General features: G+C 39.3%; 1 protein-coding gene across 1 annotated transcript; it reads left to right on the top strand.

Annotated features, from left to right (window-relative positions):
* The first annotated feature begins 1,257 nt into the window (after positions 1-1,257).
* On the top strand, positions 1,258-10,434 carry farsa (phenylalanyl-tRNA synthetase subunit alpha). Its single transcript, XM_062438663.1, has 13 exons — positions 1,258-1,426; positions 2,369-2,506; positions 3,760-3,858; positions 3,967-4,085; positions 4,825-4,917; positions 6,894-7,022; positions 7,105-7,220; positions 7,332-7,416; positions 7,511-7,610; positions 7,956-8,124; positions 8,667-8,744; positions 9,048-9,162; positions 9,929-10,434. The coding sequence occupies exons 1-13, from the start codon at positions 1,280-1,282 to the stop codon at positions 10,032-10,034; spliced, it is 1,494 nt and encodes a 497-aa protein (XP_062294647.1). The 5' UTR covers positions 1,258-1,279; the 3' UTR covers positions 10,035-10,434.
* The last annotated feature ends 7,845 nt before the right edge of the window (positions 10,435-18,279 follow it).

Here is an 18,279-nt window from a genome sequence, read left to right on the forward strand (position 1 = left end):
TGATTGAATAGAAGTTGGGATGGATACAAGAACATCAAGTCCCCAAACAGCCAACATCCAGTGAAATCAACCATTTAGAAATGGAAATTGAGTGGGACCCAGCTGTAAATCAGCCTCCGGCAGTCCATCCTCAACCACTGAGTGCAAGAAGGAGACTAATGACTTGCATAACATCTGGGCTACAGTTTGCCAGAACGCATGCGGGAAGACTATGAAGTCAGCTGGAAGGAGCTTGTATGGTCTGATGGGATTTAAATTGAGCTTTTTTAAACCAAACACTGCACATCATTATAAACTCAACATCCCCAGTGTGAAGCCTGATGATGGCAGTATCATGCTGTGGAGATGGTTCTCAGCAGCAGCTCCTGGAAAGCTTGTAAAGGTAAAATAAATAGAGAGAAATCTCAGAGGAAAAGCTGATACAGTTGGAGAGAAACCTGCCACTTTGAATAAGATTCTAGCAGTTAAATGAAGTTAAAGATAAACAGGAATGGCTTCAAACAAACAATGTTAACATCAGAAGTGTCACTCCAGATCGCAACCTAATCCAGATTTTTATTTTTTAGGAAAAAAGCTTTCTCACAATCTCCATGCAACCTGGCAGAGCTGATATACACTTTAGAAAGGAGGATAATGGAAACCTGAAGCTCATTTTAAAAGAGTCATCCACATTCTTTAAAGGCTGGAATTACTACAAGAGCTGCATCTACTGAATACTGAGGATGTTAATACTTAAACCAGTAGTTTGTGTTATATGTTGGTAATTAATATTTGTGATTTAATTCACTTTTGAGATATCAATTTTTACTTTGACATATTTTTCTGCTGATCAGTGTCAAAAAAAAGAAACCACATTAACTCAAATTAAATCAATGCTGAAACCAACAAAGTATGAAAACTGTCACAGGGGTGAAAAAGAGAGCTCATAAAATGTTTTATTCTATTTTCAGATTATTTAAATTGGTTTGCGATGTTGCTTATTCACTTTTTAAAAGTTATATTTATTTGTATTTATCTTTTAATGTCTGGCTTATGTTTTGTTACCTTTTTCCTTTTCCAATATTTCCTGTACTGTTTTTTCTATTGTAATATTCCTGTGTTGTTAATAAAGTTGAAGAATTTAAAAAAATACCAAAAGAGCCAGCATGAGCCTGCCGCAGGAAAAAAAGTTCTTACGGTAATTGATTTTTCACATTTCTTACGTCCCGCTATTCGAGTACATTCGGCATTTACGGATTATGCGTCACATCCGGCCTCTGGTGCTCAGCGGGGACCCAGCATGGCGGACACCGGTGTGGTGGAGACGCTTCTACAGCGGATTGAGAAGGCGGACGATGGCGTGGACAGCGTGGAGGTGGCTGCCAGCCTCGGCTTGGACCACCAGGTCGTCGTGGGAGCCGTGAAGAGTCTGCAGGCTCTCGGAGACGTGAGTTTCCTCCGGCGGAAGTCCGACAACACTGGTTCATGTAGAGAGACTGATGCAATATGGACACTCCGTTTAATCTCAATACTGCTGACTGGGGTTCAGTCAGACCACAGAGGTCTACTTTTTGTCATATCCCTATATCACATTATTATCAAATCATTAGTTTTGTTTCTAATGACTTCTTATCATTTTTTTATGGTGCTATTTTAATGAGTGCTTTTTAAAAAATCCCCATGTATTGGGGTCCTGGTTATCCCAGTCGCAAGCAACCAATTTTGACTGTGCAGTTTAAATACATACATGGAACTACTTATTGAGGTTATGTTTTCCATGGTTCCTAATTTAAAGTGTCACACACTATGGGGAGGGGGGTGGGTGTGTACTGTCACTTCAGTTTGAATATTTTGTGTAAAGGCACAATACATTTTACACAATATGCAAATTAACTAATTTTCCTTTAAAAAAAATAATTTTCCTTAATTTTCCTATGTCAGTTATTACATAACTAATAACTTTTGGAAAAGAAATAAGTGAATAATTTTGCTATGTTGATTGTTTCTTACAGTAGTTTATTCTTGGGGTCCCCAGTAAGCAGTTAAATATGTTTTTAGGATGAGGGTTAAACAATGGAAGGTGTTATGACAGACGACAGCATTGTGATAGTCAGGATGCTATAGTGTCTCCTCCAGTAGAAACTACTACTATACTTCTACTCCCTAGCTTTCAACCCTGACTAACTGTCACTATGTTCTCTATGATCATGTACTTTTATTATTGATGATGTTGTCGTAATTTTTATCATCATTCTGATTTCTTTTTTATTTTGTGTGGGTTTTTCCTCTGTGTGAAGCACTTTGGATCAACTGTGTTGTGTTTAAAGTGCGTTATAAATAAAATTGAAGTTGATGAACTGACTGTACTGTGTGCTTCCCTGCTGTCCAGATGATCTCAGCTGAGCTGCGCTCCTCCAAACACTGGGAGCTGACCGGGGAGGGTTCAGAGATAGCCGAGCAGGGCAGCCATGAAGCCCGGGTCTTTAACTCCATCCCGCTGGAGGGTCTGGCTCAGAGTGAGCTCATGGTGAGTGACACATTTAGGTGTTAACACATCTGCTCTGAAAACAGCTTCTCAAACACTCAGCATGCATCATATGTAACCTGATGAAGATGCTGACTGAAACATTACCTACATGCCAGAAGTAAAATGCACAGATCCACAAGAAATAAAGAAAACAATAGAAGAAAGCATGAAAAAATCACAGTTTTTATGTCAAAAATATGTTGTTGTTTTTTTTTAATATCCTGTCCTATCATCTCACAACCCCTGTGATTAATCCAGTGACCCTGAGGGTGGGAACACTATCCTAGATGACTAAAATGTCAATTTGTTTACACTTTGCTGAATCCTGCACTTTAGGAAGTTACACCACCTAAACTTACTTTATCTAGCCACCTAAATCTTTAATTAATGCCCAACTTATCCCAGATTAGTTCAGTGTCTATTATCTTCCAGTGGTGGAAGGATGGCAGGAACATGTGGTTGAATTTATATTGGTAGTAAAACACTGTCACATGAACATGTTGCTGAAAACCTGCTTAAACCATCTCACAACCAGGTCTTTTCAATGAAGAAAAACAGAATAAATTAAATGGTTAAAAAATGATCTCTTGTGCAAGATATGCATCATGAGAGCAATATTTAAAATAATATCTTCTATGAACAAAACAATAACTTGACAAGTTCGTATCATTTTGTTTGCACATGATTACAAAAATACATCTTTCAGCTTTATATGCTTCAACAAAAGTCACATTAGCCATGTTATGACAAATAGCTGAGGTACATCCCAATTTTAAGCCTAAAACATGTAATTGTGGAACAATGTTTACAAAAGGTGATAGCAGTTGTTGCTGATGCATCTCCCTAATACATTTAGCTCTTTAGATAAATGAAGACACCATAATTGATACATGTAATGACACACTATTTGGTTTTTAAGAAGTATTGCGCCAAGAGAGAAAAATGTCTGTGGTGTGTAAAGTCTACAGAAAAAATAAATTAATAATCTGTCTGTGTGTATATGTTATAACTGCTATGGATGCTTCACTGCTTGTTATAAAAGTTGTAATTATGTCAGTGTTTGGTACTGAAACACTGGTATCGGTGCACTTCTCGTGTTAAGTCGTGGTAGTTTTCTCACATTTCTCAGGTTTAGTCGAGCATCATGTAATACAAGAAAAGAACATTGTATTTGGACTATGGATACTATTTAAATTCTACAATCCTTCAGTGTGCAGTAACATTGTTGTACCTCTGCCCTTGTCCCTGTGTAGAAACTGTCCTTTGGGAAGATCGGCTTCAGCAAGGCCATGTCCAACAAGTGGATCCGATTGGACAAAGCACACGAGGGCGGCCCGAGGATATTCAAAGCTGTATGTATTCCTTTATATCAACCTGTTATCATGGCCCGCTGTGTTCAGTAGTCCCTGGTTTAAATAAGGTATGTGTGTGTGTGTGTGTGGTTCTGTTTTGGTCGACAGGTGGAGAGCATAGAAGACCAGGTTAGAGAGAAGATGCTTCTGGTACAGAAAGGCAACTTCTCTCAACTGGAAGAGAAAGAAAAGAATGAACTGAAGAAGAGAAAGCTGCTCTCTGAAGTGTAAGTCTCCAGACTTTATAAACAGCACGAGTGTGAATGTGTACGTGTCTACCGGTAGGTGGCAGTAGAGGGTTTGTTGTGACTACCAGACAGAGAGAGGCTCAGTGCAACTAACTGACAGAGGTTCAGTTCCTAACTACAGTTTTATTGAATAATCTGGTGTAAACAGGGAACAGAAAAAAAGATGAACGGATAATGCAATAATCATTGGCTGGTGCCCAAACTATTATTACTATTATTGTGAATCGGACGTTATACTTGGGTGCAAAACACACTGCAGAATTTACTATATTGAGGAGGACTTGAAAACATCACTGATGTGAAACGCACACGTGAACCCTGCAGCACATGTGTGTGAATTGAGGCCATGTGTCTGTCTGGACGTCTGGAGGATTTACAGTTGCACCTTGACAGGCTTCCTAAAAGCTGGCCAATCAGAACAGAGTGGACTCATGGGCAGGAGGTCAAATGGACTGTTAGAGAGAGAGGCTGAACTAAGGGTCTGCATAAAGAGCCAGTACAAGATAAATAAGGAGTTTTTTTTTAAAATTTTGAATCATGCAAAGCTACACTAGTGTAGTATAAAAATATAGAGCTCCATAAGAGCATAACAAATCTTTCTGTTCCTCACTGTGTAATATAAGTCAGTTATATGCACATAGTCAGTCAGAGTTACATAGTATCTAGCCACATATAGTGTATTTCTGATTGTATTGAGTGTTTTTTTATGTGTGTTTAGGACGGTGAAGTCTTACTGGATCACTAAGGGAAGCTCCTTCAGCACCACGGTCACCAAACAGGAGACGGAGCTCACACCCGAGATGATCGCCACGTGAGTCCAGATTCTACTTAATATGGAAAATGTGTCTTTGTCTGCCCTCCCCTGTCAGTCAGTGACGGTGTGCCGGGTCTCAGACAGAGGACACAGAGAAACATCCACCCAAAAAAGGGGACGAGTCCAAAGATGAGGGCTTTGTCCTAAAGGCAGGGTTGGACAAAATGGTACCCCCCCGCCCCCCCAAAAAAGACTTTAAAAAAGTAAATACTGTGATTTGATACTTTTAGACTGTTGGTACACACAGTTAATGCAGGGTGTCGGAAAATGTTAAATATTATAATAATATCAGAAAATCCGTTACACAAGCAGTTATGATCCCTTTGTTCTAAAGTCATAAATCAGTCACTTCTGAACATACAGTGGCATTACACACTCACTCACTCACTCATTCACTCACTCACTCACTCACTCTCACACTCTCTCTCTCTCTGGAATTGGTGGTTTACACTTTCCAGGAATAACTCAGATTATCTCAGATTTCCATCACAGATGTTATCTATAAAGCTGTTTATACATCATCAAAAAATATGCTCTTCATAACTTCAGATCTTGCTAATAATCAGTTGTGTTGTTCAGACTTTTTTTTTTAAATATCGAAATGAATGCAGCGATTGTTCATCACCATGGTTACAGTGTAAGCAGCAGCTAATTAACTGTAAACAATGACAGGCTCAAAAAAAAAAACATACTCAGCCCTCAACTAGCTCTCTAGCTTCCCCACATGCATGATGGGAATCTCAGAAGTTTTTTTTACACTTTCATGTAATTTTTCAACAGAAGGAAAGCTTATAGAATATTTCAACATGGTTGTTATGTCCCTAACAACTATTCCTGTAAGATGCTTTAAAATAAGAAAAAAAACAAATACATAAATAACAAACATGCTCATAATGCTGCTTATGCTGTTTTCATGCTGAGGCCCAATGCCAGCAGAATGACATAAAGTCCTTACCTCAGGTTTGCCTGAAATCATATCATAGAGGGGATTTAGCTAAAAGCAGTAGCCAGATGTTCTTTCTTCCACCCTGGCCAAAATTCACATCGCTTTTTACATCTCTGTGCAGATTTTTGTGTAGATATAGATTTGATGGTCTCAGTCGGCTCAGCTCCAGATTAAAAATGCTCAAACGATGGTGGACTTTTGGGAGAATTAGTATGTGTAGTTAGAGCTGCTGCAGTATTGATTTTTTTTTTCTCCATACCTTGCAAATTAGCAATGGTGTATGATCCATCATGGTAACGGCCATTAAGAATAATTAAACCTCAGATGTTATAAAAGAATACGTACTGGCCCAGATTTAAGGCGACCCTGATTATAAGATGCCTCTCCATTTTCTTCTTATCATCTATCACAGTGATATATGACAGCATGACATATTCTGTTTTTGCAGTAGAGATGTTACAAGATGCTTTGGACTGAAAAGCATGTTACACAGAAACTCCTCTAGGACTAACGAAATACTATTAGTGCTGACTGACTCTGATATACACTGGCTTTAATATATACTGACCATAAACAGACTTTAAGACACTCACTAGCCCGGCAACATTAAGGCTAGAATAGAAAAAAAGAATAGTCTTTATTGTCATTGTACACGTACAACAAAATTGAAATCATAAGTTTAAAATAAATAAATAAAGTGCTTGTAAAGGAATCAAATAAATGAGTAATTAGCTAACTAAATACTAAACTAACCAAACATATTATACACACACACACACACACACACACACACACACACACACACACACACACACACACACACACACACACACACATACACGCGCGACATTCCACTCGCTGCCATCAATATGGCACCATTCCCCTTAATATTACACTCAATATTATTGTTGCAGTTACTACAGGATCAGGTTTTTGGAGCATTTAGAGCAGATACTGTAGTTTATTGAAATGGCTCGTCACTTTTTTCCTCTCTAACCTCTTCAGTCTTCTTTGTGTTGCATTGCAGGGGTAACTGGAAAGACAAGACATTTAAACCATACAACTTTAACGCCATGGGTGTGGCACCAGACTGTGGTCACCTGCACCCCCTGATGAAGGTGCGGACACAGTTCAGACAGATCTTCCTGGAGATGGGGTGAGTAGCTTTAAATATTTCTTTAAAAATCATCACACACTTACTTGTATAACACACTGACTGAACTCTCTGCTCTCTGTAGTTTCACTGAGATGCCGACCAACAACTTCATAGAAAGCTCCTTCTGGAACTTCGACTCTCTGTTCCAGCCTCAGCAGCACCCGGCCAGAGACCAGCACGACACCTTCTTCCTGTCTGGTGAGACTGAGAGCGTCACACATTTTCTCTCTCTGAGCACCTGTCGCACACATTTATATCTGACTCAATTTATTCTCACCATGTGGGCTTTTCTTTTCATTTTTTTCTCAGACCCAGCACTCGCCCATGAGTTCCCACAGGACTACCTGGAGAGAGTGAAGAAGGTCCACTCAGAGGGAGGATATGGTTCACAAGGGTGAGACACACTCACACATTCACATAAAAAGTAACATTACGGTTCATTCCATATCTACATCTCACACATTATCCAATATCCTGATGTCTCTCAGGTACAAATGCGACTGGAAGCTGGAGGAGGCGCAGAAGAACATCCTCCGCACACACACCACAGCAGTCAGCGCACGCATGTTGTATAAACTCGCCCAACAGGTGAGTCACACGTAGACTTACTGCTTCTAGTGTTCAGGAAGTAATGGTGGTCTGTTGAAGCTGGCAAATTAATTTCAAAATAGCAAACAATCTTAAATGATGATTTGTGTTGTAGGATTATACCTCTCACAAGTCTTCTGCCTGACCTCTCTAACACTCTTGATACTGAAAGCTGTCAAAGAGTAGAGGCTGTTATAGCAGCATGGAGTTAGATACAACAGTCACATGAGGGTAATGTGCTGTCGTCCATGTGTTTTTGACCATACATGAACTGTCTTTAACCATGAGGCTCTTCTCTCTCTCCATCTTACCACCAATATGTCAAATCGTCCACCCATCCACCAGGAGAAGTTCACCCCCGTCAAGTACTTCTCCATTGACCGGGTGTTCAGGAATGAGACCCTAGATGCCACCCATCTGGCAGAGTTCCACCAGATAGAGGGTGTGGTGGCCGACTACGGGCTGACACTGGGGGACCTCATGGGCATCCTGCATGAGTTCTTCACCAAACTAGGTGAGGCGGGCTCCATGACGCTGTGAATATGACTTGTTCAATAACTATAACTTTGGTGTGGTTTGTTTTTTTCAAAATACAACAAAGGAGCAAGTGAAGAATACTTCTAATGTGAACTGGCAGCATTAGAAAATGTTTGGTTTGCATTAGCAGTAACTTAACACAGCTGTAGTAGAGTCAACAGTGAGGCTGATGTCAATGAGATAAAGTTACAAACCATAACAAACTGAGAAGGTCATCTGAAAGCAGCACAGTAATGGCAGACTCTGTCTTTAACAATAAAAACTACAATATAGAGAAGTCATCATTACACAATGTAGATCTATTGAATTGCTACTACTGAAATAAAGCCAACATAAACAGTATCGAGAACATTGAGGTTGAATCCGTCGAAGGTTTTAAAGATAATAACTTTAAGAAGTCAGTTGAGTGGTTTTATAATGGTGCTAAAATGTTCCTGAGGTATAATTGTGTTAATCTTTGTGTTCCTCTAGATCATTTTTCAATCCACATAAATCCAATCTTTCTTGTTTCTTTTCTAGGAATTACCAAACTACGTTTCAAGCCTGCCTACAACCCATACACAGAGCCCAGCATGGAGGTGTTCAGTTACCATGAAGGTATAGTACTGCTAGATACAGATAGATAGTACTAGATTGATACCATTGATGCTCTGTTACCTCAACCAGCTGTTTTTTTCTGTCCAAGTTTCAACCAACAAATCACTTTTCTTTCTTTTTTCTGTATGCGATTTTTATTTTTATTTTTTAAGCTTCCTCTTTGTTACAGTTTGAACTTTAAACCCTTTGTTCTCGACTACACCATGTGTGTAGTTCCTGCTCTCTGCCTGCGTGGAGTAGTTCTGTTTAGTGGTTTTAGTCTTTCTAACAACAGTTCTATATAACATCTTTCTGTTCATACAGGACTGAAAAAGTGGGTGGAAGTTGGAAACTCAGGTGTCTTCCGCCCAGAGATGCTGCTGCCCATGGGTCTTCCTGAGGATGTGTCAGTAATTGCCTGGGGACTGTCTCTGGAAAGGTGAACACATTCTTTATGTGTACAGTAACAGAATATAAACCAGAGTGTTCAGTGGTTTATACAGATCAGAATTGACCTGAAACTTTTGATAATGGGAGCATATCTGTATATGGGTTACATCTATACCTCATCTCTTAAATGTTCTATGTCAGTATTAAAGGTGTGATTCTGTCTGTTCATAGACGTCATCAGTCCTTTGGTTGTGTAGGCACTGAGCTCACATCTGACCCAGATGTGAAGATATGTAGGTTTATTGCCTGTAGAGGATTATTCCTGTTCACAAATGATTGGAATTGACTATGAATTGATTATGAATTTGAACTATTTTTTAATGTTCCTGTTAACAGCTAGTCAAAATCTTGTTTATTTGCCACAAAGCATTTGAATGTCCTTTTTAAATATGAAGTCATCACAACAATTTAAAAAAAATCCCAATTTTGTTGTCAGTTTCTGAGGTAAATCTCCTCACGTGGATCATTTGGTAATAATGTGTAGCTTTTTTTCCACCACATTACTGTACAAAATACTCTGGGTTCAAATCAGATCACAACTGTCATGGTTAATAACTACACAGCGAGTGAGCTGGGAAAGGCACTAATAATCCACACTGAGTAATCCTCCCTCTCGTGGCCAACCCTCTGTTGTTTATGTTTCTATTCCAGGTCCGACAGGTCAGAGAACAAACACTTTGGTCTCTGTTGTGGCTGCAGTCGGTGTCACAGGAGCTGTTACTCACTCAGACTTCTTATCTTATCTTGTCTTGCAGGCCAACCATGATTAAATACGGCATCAACAACATCAGAGAACTGGTGGGACACAAGGTGAACCTACAGATGGTCTACGACGGCCCCATATGTCGACTGGACTCTTGAGTTTCAACCAATCATAATTATTATTAATATATTGGACGGACCCCACCTTTACATGCAATACCTTAAACCTGGTTCTCTCAATGAGGCGACCCAGCTCCAGTTCTTCTTAACTCAAGCTCGGCCAGTAAAACCAGTCGGTCTGAAAGTGACTGTAGCAGAAAGACGGCAGTAAACTGAAGAGGCATTAACACACGTGAGCAGCCTTTGTACGAACTTATTACTCTGCTGCCGTTTAAAACATCAGTGCTAGTCTTGACTTTTTTTGCGTACTTGGAACAGCTTCTTTCTTTTTTTTACAGCTTCCTGCTCCACTTACTACAACAAATCACCTATTTGTACAGGAGATCATTCTACTTTTGGAATTTGACAAAAGTAAAATAAAAATCTTTTTCCAAATACCGAAACAGTTTAAGTTGTGTGTTTGTCTTCTTATGATAAATGTGATGGTCTGTCCACAACGATACATATTGTATCTGAACCATTATTAGATGGATTGACCTCTGACTTTTCTTGTAGCTCTGCCAGCAGATCAAATTTTGCATATATCCAATGTTTTATCTCAACATCTACTGAATGAATCATGGTTTCCAGATGATAAATACTTCAGACTTTGGTGATCCTCTGACTTCTTAGTTGACATTTTATTTTTTCAGTGAAATATCTCAACAGCTACCGGTTGGATTGCCATTTGTTGCAAACATTCATGTTCCCCTCAGGATGAATTAGTCATCTAGCTCATCATCATTGTCAAGAATAACTTTGTGCTAATAAGCTAAATTAAAGAAGGTGATTATGGCATACTACACAGTATATATAATTAACAAACTTGCTTTTGGTCCTATTTTTCATGAGTTGTAATTTAAAGCTTTTTCTACACACACAAAAAGCTTATTTCTCTCAAATTTTGCTCATAAATTAGTTCTATGTTCGTGAGCATTTCTCCTTTGCCAGACTGATCCAGCCACCTCACAGGTGTAGCACATCAAGATGCTGATTGAACAGCATGATAATTGCACAGGTGCGCCTTATCCTGGTCACAATAAAATGCCACTCTAAACTGCAGTTTAACTTGAAGAAAGACATTTAATAGGCACTGAACTTTGAATGTGACTAGGGCTACAGATATACGCTTTTTGGGGGGTGGTCACACTAAATGTGGTGTGAGGAGTGAGGAAATATCAAATAAGAGACTTGAGAAGTACCCTTCATGTTTTAGGGTTGTCCATTCCTCACATTTGCTTGTGAACACAATATCTGAGGAACGCCTGGTGGGAATTTCTTCTTCAAAGAGCACAAACATCCACTTGGACCCAACTGTGACATTATAATGTTTTCCCAAAACACACATTTTTATGGCTATATTTTAACGCCAGAACTCAGGAATAGAAAGGGAGATTGTGACCATACTTCGCATTGGGTTGGATACTGAATTGCTGACACTAATCTTGGGTTTCCACTTTGAAACTGTGGTGATTGTTTAGATCTTCTGTGTTGCCAGGTTGAACATGTGTGTGAAGCATCCGCATTTTTGAATTTGTAGCTTCTTTCCATTTGGCTTTCTTGAGGTACTTGTATGAGTCCTCCCTCTTCACTTCCTCTCTCTGGAAAACAAGGACAGGGGGCCTCCTATTCCTCTAGAAGTCCAAAACAAGCTTATTGGTTTTGCTGATATTGAGCTTCAGGTGATCATCGTTACACCATGTGATGAAGCTCTCTATCCGTCCTCTGTACTTCTCTGTAAAAACAGTCTATAACTGGAATCATAAATGTCAATATTATGATAACTTCCATTTTGCCAAAAAATACACTTAATACCTTTTTATTCAATTCCTTTAAAGTCTTCCCTACAAATATTATTTGAGTCTGGACAGACATGGTTGGCTGAGGCATACAACCACAAAGCAATATTTGTAGTTATGCATTTAAAATACATCAGGAGCTTTCAAATTTGCATTGAATATCATTTTGAATAGATTAAAAGGATTCTGCAAGCAGCCTGCAAAATGAGTTATCTTAAACAGTTTTACCCCCTATTAAGTATAAACTGACATCCAAGAATAGAGTCTGCTGTGAGCTGGTATTGAATAACAGATTGGAACTTTTGTTCTATAAGCTGCATTGATAGGCTCTGCACACCAGACGGGGGAATCCGTTAGTGAGCGTGACACCTGCGATAAAGGCTTCAGGATTAAGTCTTGTTATGTACTTGTTGAATTGCAGGAACTCCCTAAGTCTCTCTCTTAAGCTAATCCTTTAGTGTCTGGAAATAACATTTTTGTATCTGAAGCAGCCAGCTGGGTTGGTTCACGCGTAGGAAGAAGCTGATTAAGATTCTGATGTTCTGGACTTTGTGTTTTCAGAACATGGGGTACACTTTAGGATACAAATGTGACCGTCAATAAATTCCACAAATGTGATACACTTATTAAGAACAATGTAAATCTGTGAGCTCTTAGTTGCTGACTTTACAGCTAACCTCTTGCTGCACAGGTGGATTATATCAGTGCAACAGATGGACAATTTTTCAATCTCATGCTGCTGGTCGAAACATGAGAACTCACACTTTAAATCACTCACAACAAACATGCAGTGACTCTACTCTTATACTGCATTACAGCCATTTGCTAGGCTTTGATTAGAAAACTGTTTATTTCATCCACAAAGAAATAAGAACAGCAGGTATGTACCAACATGTAGAGTCTATTAAACCTCATCTAACATGTCTAACAGCTGAAACAAGTGAATCTGAGGCACACAGACAATATCCAATGATCTCCACTAATCCTTTTTGTCCTTGGGTTCCCCTTCTTCGGGCGTTTGCTTTGACTTTAGTGTTGACATGACTTGTGAAGGAGACGAGAGTCTTGAGTTATGTTGCATTATTCAGTGGAACCATTTAAAAATGTAAGAGACAAGGACACAGTGAAGTCACTTGTTTGACATCAAAGTCGGTTCAGGATGTGTCTCACGTTGTGGGTATTCTAGAGATCTGCAGGGGGTCCCAACACAAGGCTGTTCATGATCCTAGTCCTTTGTCAAAATCACAGCTCCCTCGGGATGCTGATCGCCCTGCTTGGTTCCGGGCTGCCGGAGAAGCCCATAGAGTTGTGACTTGTCGGGCTGTGCAAGTGTGGGAAGAAAGAGGGCATGTAGGGCATCAACAGCGGGCTAGCCTGGCAGTTTTCTTCAAGGGGCAGAGGGATGACCACGTCGTCCTGGTCCCACACGTGGAAGGCATTGTGGGAGAATTGATGAGTTTGAAGAGGAGGGTGGTGGAAGACCATGCGTGGCGGTGGTGGCTTGACCACAACTTTTTCTTCATCACCATGCGGACCTAGAAGACAATCTAAACAAAGGGAGACAAAAAAAAACTGATTTAACAATAACATAAATACAATGAGATGAAGACCATGGCTGCTGAAGTTTAGCATGCTTGGTTACTGTAAAAACAATGTCCGGAGGGGAAAATGAACACCTGAACACCATGTGCCGTGATTGTGAGCATGTGAAAATTAGCAGAGCAAGAGTCAAACAGTTCAAATATTATTACAGCAACTTTTTCACTTTTATAACAGTTAAAGTGTTAAAAAAAAATGTTTACATAACGTTTAACATCACTTGAGATCAACACATTTAAAACATGATTGGTGGCTGGTTGATGAAGATGTAAATTCATCTGAAAGGGCTGAAACAAAAAAAGTTTGGAAATGGCTTTGAATGCAAATGTACTACATGTAATTAAACCTAATGTTGAGTATTGCTAAATATTCACCTCGCATCATTATTGTGTGCTGTGTTTCTGAACAATAACCCTGCCTGAGAAATGAGACAGATAATCCACACACATCACTCTAAATGTGTATATTATAGAGTGGTTTAACTCAAATAAAACTACATCTTAAATGCACAAGTTTTTAATTTTCAGAGGGTAATACCTGCTATGTCAATGGCCAGATCCTTGATGAGATGTCCAATAATAGCATAAGCAACTGCTACTACTACCAGAGCAGCCATGAGCAGGTACAACACTGTCTTTGGCAGCGGGATGAGGTCCTTCGGTGGGGGCTTGAACTGCTTGTACAGAAGGTCTTCCAGTGATGTGACTCCGACCGTGGAGTTCAAACCGGTTAAATTATAGCCATTCATGGTTATAAGAACTTATTAAACTTATTATTCCTCTTGAAGATGGTTCCTTAGCTTCTTTTTTCACTTTTCACTTTCAACACTGAGCCATTCTCCAGATTGAGAGTGATATTCTCTCCATGAACTCTCAAATTCTGCAAAGAAAACGAGTTAACATATCAACTTAGAGTAAAATGAATTCAGTGAAAGCATTAGAATACTTTTACTGTTTACTGTTCAAACCTTGTTTAGGAGCTCCACGTCATCCAAATGCGTGTTTTTCAGTGAAGTAAAGCCCAATAGTTGAGGGTCGATGATGCGTTCACGTCCTGCGCTCTGCTCCTCTGTCCATGGTGCTGAAAAGAATCACTCTCTCTCTCTCTCTCTCTCTCTCTCTCTCTCTCTCTCTCTCTCTCTCTCTCTCTCTCTCTCTCTCTCTCTCTCTCTCTCTCTCTCTCTCTCTCTCTCTCTCTCTCTCTCTCTCTCTCTCTGGCAGCAGTTGGAGATGTTATCTGGTCCGCCCACTTCAACCACCGACCACTCTGCAGCAGCTCCACACACTGCCACACAACCTGACACAGGCTTATGTGTAGCAGCGTGTGTGCCCTTAATTCCTTCAAGTTACCGAGAAGACCCGACGTAGCCTGTAAAGGGATGCACTATACGCGATGATCCGAGAGTTTTCTCTGAACTCTTTCCACACTCTGCTTCACTGTAAGAAACCATTATAAGTGTGGTGAACATGGTAGCCAGACAGGCAAGTCTACAGTGTTTGTTCAACTGGATAAAACAAGTCGTTCCAATGCGGCTTTTAAGACGTGTAAGAGAATTACAACATCAAAGTTTTATTACATTACATATAAATGTTAATCTTATATCACAACAAGCTGAAAACATTAAGATACCTTACTTAAGTAAAAATAGAAAAATCTGTACTCTAAAAATACTCCATGATATATAAAAGTATTAAGAAGTATTATCAGCAAAATGTAGTTAAAAGTATCAAAAATACTCATTACGCAGACTGGCTTCTTTTAGAATGTTATATTACTGTATTGTATTATATTATAATGTTTGTTTTTATCACTAACAAACACATGCAAGAGTATCTTAATGCTGTTCATCAATGTGGAACCAATTTGAAATACTTTGGGTACATTACTAGTAATACCACTGCATCATATTATATAAGTGTATCATGTATTTTAGAGTCATAATAATGTACTATATTTATATAACAATTTACACAACATGCACAACAAAAATTAAACATAGAAAAGAGCAGACCATTTAAATAACAAAATATTATAATATATTGTTTTATGTAAAATCTGAAAAGTAATGAGTAATTATAAATGGCAAATAAATGTAATGGAGTAAAAACTACTATGTACAAAGTACCTTAAATTTATTCTCCACTACAGTACTTGAGTAAATGTACCACTGGAAACTGATTAAGCATGATCCACCTTAAAGTGACAGCTTTATGAACAATTTTCACTGTGACCTATGGATAATTTTGAGTTTGGATTTACGAGATGGATTTATATCCAAATCATCAGCATCAATTACACTAATGTGCCTTAACCCTTTCCACAAAGGCTGCGACACTTGAAACCACAGGTGGTAAACATTAAAATCCCCAAATCATGAACGATAATCTATATTTTCAGTCAGAGGATTATCCTATTTGTCCCTTTGTGAAGGCCTAAAGATAGTCAATTGAGGGTATGAGGTCTCATCATGATATTGACAGAGCTTCTAAACCACAGAGGTTATAATCCAGATGATTATTTGAGATGAAAAGCATCCTAATTATGGGAGTATTAGACCGCTGTAGCTGCTGCTGGAGTCTGGATGAAAGAGTGAGAGGGAAACCAGGAGACAGCAGCCGTCTTGCCTCCTCTGCTCCACAATTCAGTTCATTCCACATCACAAGGGAACCATGATATGAGCCTCCATCAGAAAGGACACAGAACACACAGTCCATTTGGGGTACAATTAGTCACAGTGAGTCACATCTACACATGCCCAAAAGATGAAAGGCCATTGGTCTCCCACACCCCCCCCCCCCCCCCCCCAAAAAAAAAAAAGAAAAATGGAAAAGCAATTTCCTTATGTAAGCGCCATGTAGAACATGCCTGGGCATCATGTACGGCCAGGGATTTGCCGGTTCTTTAATTCCCTCCACTTCAAAGTGGCAGCAGCAGACATGCAATGAAGCTGGAGAGGATGGAGGTCTTTATGTGTCCGGCGGCTTGCCCACCCCCACATCCCTCGTGCCCTGATGGATTTAAAGAGAAAGATAGAGAAAAAAACAGGAGATGATCTACTAAGAACTAAGAATATTTTGTGGGGCTCACTTCATTTTTCCAGGGTACGAACTGAGGTAGAGAGAGAGAGAAGTAAGTGAGAGAGGAAAGGGCAGTGTGTGTGTGTGTGTGTGTGTGTGTGTGTGTGTGTGTGTGTGTGTGTGTGTGTGTGTGTGTGTGTGTGTGTGTGTGTGTGTGTGTGTACAGTGCTATTAAAAAGCATTCACCTCCCTTGAAAGTTTTATATGTTGGGTTGAAACTGATTAAAAGTGGTTCTTTGACACTGACCTATTGAGTCTTATTTTTATTGACTGATTATTCTATGCAGACATATAAACAACAAAACAATCAATACTCCTAACTAAACCTAACTTGAACACACACACACACCTGGGGTGAGGGATAGAAGTAGCTGCAAGCAGCTGATCTTAACTACATATCAGGGACACAAAATATCATAACACTTCAACTTTTACTTACAACCTATCAAAAAATACATGTGCAGTGTTTGGCTTAAAAAGCTCAATCTTGGTACATTTTAACTTTTCAGTCTTCCTAACTTTTGCTTTTCAATCACCTTTCCAGAGTTAAAGATTGTGCCACAAGTTGGACTATCCAGATGCGGCTCTACTTTTACTACAGCCAATGAAACCCATTGATGACACACAGGTGATGTCCATTCAACTAATGATGTAACTCCTAAAGTCACAAGCTGCACTAGACAAGATTCAGGTATGTAACATTACATCTTAAAAAGTAAAACATCCAACACTTCCATAAGAATTGGATGTCTTTAGATTCCTCTGGCTTTAGTCAAAATTGAACTCTGGGACACTTCACAGTTCACAGTCCAAATCTCCTAATTCAGTTGTTTTCTCCACTTGTGTGCTTGTATCAGGATATTCAGGCTTTACATGTATATTCTGTGACTGAGAATACCTGAGATTCTGCTTTTCACTATTTCTGATGCACTTATTGTAATACTAAACCACATTCACAAGAGCTTGACCCAGACACTGCGACAAAGTCACTGAAGCTGACAAAACGTACTGTAAATAGCATAGACTGTTGCTGACTGAACACTCTATTTCCTACAGCAAATCAGAGTGAGAGACGCTGATAGAAATGTGAGCCTACTATACATGAGTAGAAAAAGTTTTCTCCATGGCCTAAAAAGTTGAGTGTATTTTCTGTTTAGCATTGAGGCCATAAGGCTGTGGTGTTTCTTCATCCAGACGCTATGAACCCACCCATGAGTGTCCCAGCAGAGAATACTTTGACACAGGTGCAGAATTATGTAATATCAAAGCAATGTGCAGTCATTTGCCATCTGCTTTGTGCATTTGTTAGATTAAGCTTGTTGTGCTCTGTTGATTCTGACCAAGTCATATCATTTCACATTCTTGCGTACTCTGGGCTGCAGGATTCAGGCGTTTTCTACTAACAGGGCCCACTCTCTATTTTTCTTGGCTATAGCAAAGTTATTATGTATTTGATATGATGTTTCTTTGTTTTCATTTTCATCACTATTGTCACCCCTGCCTGCAGAATATCTCAAATCTTTGTCCATAAATGTCCATAAAGCTTGAAAAAAAATGATGGTAAGCTGCTGTTTTCTTGTTGCCCTTATAGGGATTTACAGCAATGATTAGAGATTAAATCAAATAATTGATACTGCTAAATCTTTGTCAGATATGAGCAACTACAATCATTCTGTCATTGAGTTTATTTCTCCCGCTTGTCATGTTTTGTTTTCATCTCGCATAACAAAAATGCCTCGTCAGTCATACCGGCTTTTCTGCTATTTATAG

Source organism: Scomber scombrus, chromosome 18, assembly GCF_963691925.1.
Source record: "Scomber scombrus chromosome 18, fScoSco1.1, whole genome shotgun sequence".
NCBI classification, from domain to species: Eukaryota; Metazoa; Chordata; class Actinopteri; order Scombriformes; family Scombridae; genus Scomber; species Scomber scombrus.

What these genes read in the sequence shown, in the direction of transcription:
- farsa (XM_062438663.1), top strand. Translation starts at nt 1,280, where the DNA reads ATGGCGGACACCGGTGTGGTGGAGACGCTTCTACAGCGGATTGAGAAG. An exon ending in CAGATCTTCCTGGAGATGGG is followed by an intron (nt 7,023 to 7,104) that starts GTGAGTAGCTTT and finishes TGCTCTCTGTAG; the next exon opens with TTTCACTGAGATGCCGACCA. An exon ending in CGACACCTTCTTCCTGTCTG is followed by an intron (nt 7,221 to 7,331) that starts GTGAGACTGAGA and finishes TTTTTTTCTCAG; the next exon opens with ACCCAGCACTCGCCCATGAG.